This window comes from Tupaia chinensis, unplaced genomic scaffold (assembly GCF_000334495.1).
Source record: "Tupaia chinensis unplaced genomic scaffold, TupChi_1.0 Scaffold144010_1, whole genome shotgun sequence".
NCBI classification, from domain to species: Eukaryota; Metazoa; Chordata; class Mammalia; order Scandentia; family Tupaiidae; genus Tupaia; species Tupaia belangeri.
In genome coordinates this window covers 1503856-1506393 of record NW_006203862.1, presented here as the reverse complement: position 1 = coordinate 1506393, position 2538 = coordinate 1503856, and the positions used below count along the sequence as shown (strand labels likewise).

General features: G+C 47.2%; 1 protein-coding gene across 2 annotated transcripts in view; it reads right to left on the bottom strand.

The window, feature by feature from the left end:
* GCLC (glutamate-cysteine ligase catalytic subunit) overlaps positions 1–2513 on the bottom strand; it is a 61385-nt gene extending 58872 nt beyond the window's left edge. For both annotated transcript variants that reach the window (XM_006165712.3, XM_014583031.2), the window contains exon 1: positions 2325–2513. In XM_006165712.3, coding sequence (XP_006165774.1) covers positions 2325–2474 — 150 coding nt within the window. In that variant the 5' untranslated portion in view covers positions 2475–2513. The remainder of the gene's footprint in view (positions 1–2324) is intronic.
* Positions 2514–2538: the final 25 nt, after the last annotated feature.

Here is a 2538-nt window from a genome sequence, read left to right as displayed (position 1 = left end):
TCTCCATTCTCCTCTCGGGATCTTGGGCACACACGCACACGCGCCCGGCGTGAGTTTTAAGCCACCGGGTCCGGGACACGAACCGCGGTCGACTACGTGGGAGTCCAGCGACATAGCCATTACGCTAACTGCTGGTTCCCGAAAAACATTTTTTAAAGAGGTATGACTGAGGACTCCTGGAAGTTCTTGCCTAAATACAGCAAGTGGGCCAAAGATAGATGAGGAAGGGAAGAGAGAGAAGGGGTCTCTAAGAGTTCTGTTCTGTGTTCCAACTGTGCTACAGGTTTCCTGTTGATATAGTGCTATCTGGGACAGTGACTAACAAAGACATTAACTGCCTCCTCCCCACCCCCCACAGGCCTAGTTAAATATCAAAATAGGCACAAATAAAATTTAAACTTTCAATTGCTCAAGAATGGGTCAGCTAGGTGGTGTGGTGGTTAAAGCAGCTAGGAGACCCTACAGGGCCAACTGCGAGTCCTGGACCCGGTGGCTTGAAAAACACGCAAGGAATCCCAAGAAGAGAATGCAGAAGAAAGGACTGTGCTGTGGTCATTTCCCCAGGGGACTGCTTTCTCACTTTCTCACTCTTTCTCTTGTGAGCACATGTACCCTATAGCAAATTAAAAAATAAATAAATAAATGGCTAGTTAGCTTAAATGAGAACCTTAAATGGCAATTCCTTATTGCACTCATCATGCCACAGGTACCTGATGCCAACTGTATCAGGTGCAAAGCCCTATGGAAACAGCTGTAGAAGAAACACAATGTCCCCACCATCCTGGGCATACATTTTCCTATCAGTAAAACACACAGGACGAATACAAGGGAACTTTAAAAAACTTACTTTGGAAAGTAAAACTGAAATTCAAGTACAAATTTATTTTTTTTTGGAAAAAAAAATGTTTGCAATCTATGCATACTTTTCTCATAATACTTATTTTCCATAAACTTCTTGAAGACTCCTTGTAATTAAAATGTCAGATTTTTTTAAAAAAATGAACTTTTGATTAAAACTCAAGACTGCCAAACCTCTTTTTTTAAAAAAATGAACTTTCGATTAAAACTCAAGACTGCCAAACCTCTTTTCTGTCCAGAGAAGTGTGACAAACCACTACCGTAGAAATGTGATTACTGGTCACTATGCTTTTCTAATTTTAAACAGCATTTCTTTCTTTAGTTGTAAGCGGTAGAATTATCTTCCAATCTTAGAAGAAAAAAAAAAGAAAACCCTAATTTTTTGCACGATGTTCTGCACTGGTGTAGATACTCTGCACTTGACACTTAGGCAGAGACTGATAAAACTAACCAGAAGACAAACTATGGGCACTAGTGGCAAGCCATGCAAGACAAAAGCTCAAAACAAAAACAAAAATAAAACAGAGGGGCTTTTCAAAAAGTCATTCAATTTTTATTTGTGCTGCACATACATGTGATTCTTAAAAAAGGGAAGAGGGCAAAAAAAGTTTTGCCAGCTAACTTAACAATGTTATTCAACATAGCAGGTTTAACTCTGCTGCTTTCCAGATCATTACAATAAACAATGGTTCAACATATGAGGAATCCAGAAATGTATCATCTCTGGGCAGGACACATGGAATCATTGAATTGTAATTTAGATGCTGGATCTAGGCCACGGAAAGGCGCTAACTAATCCTAATTTTGAAGCTTTAAAAAGCACTTCCATTTACAAACAAAATCAGGTAGGTCTCCTCCCACCCCCACCCCCTCCCCTGGAAAATTCAGCTGTAATGTGTTTCAATTTATCACTTTCAAATGGGAGAGGAGAGGCAGGGGAGTGAGAAGGCAAAGTTGGGTAGGTTTAAGACACCTGGATGAGGTAGAGCAGAACCGAACATCCTGAACACCTGATTTCTAACAGCAACAGACCTACTAGGATAACAGTCCGCTTCGTATCAACCGGAAAAGCGAATCTTGAGACGGGACAGCAGATCTGATAGTCACCAGTCGGCAAACTATCAATAGACTGAGAACTCACAAACCAGAGTGTCACACAATGCTCACACCCTCCCAGCGCCGGACCCGTGTTGGCTGAATGAAGGGGGAAACTCGAATGACTGAATGAATGAGAAAGCGGTCCAGCCAGAAGGTTATGGTCCGCGCCGCCCTGGACGCTATGCCGACAGGGCAGGGGCGGCTCCCGGGGCAGGGAGGCGCCGGGTACCTCCGGGAGAGGTCCAGGACGCGGACCATGACGGGGCCGGGGACCAAGGGCGCTGGTCGGACCCGGCCGAACAAAGGCGGCGCGGGGTGGCCTGACAGGGCGCCCGGCGGGGGCGGAGGCCGGGGCCGCGGGCGCTCACCTCGTCGCCCCACTTGAGCACGTCCTTGTGCCGGTCCTTGACGGCGTGGTAGATGTGCAGGAACTGGAGGATCCCGTGCCGCCGCACGTGGTCGGCGTGGCGCTGGGTCTCCTCCCAGCTCAGCGGGGAGCCCTGGGACAGCAGCCCCATGGCAGTCCCTTCCTCCTTCTCGCGGCGGACGGCGGCCGCTCGGCCGTGGAGTGGGGGGGGGGCG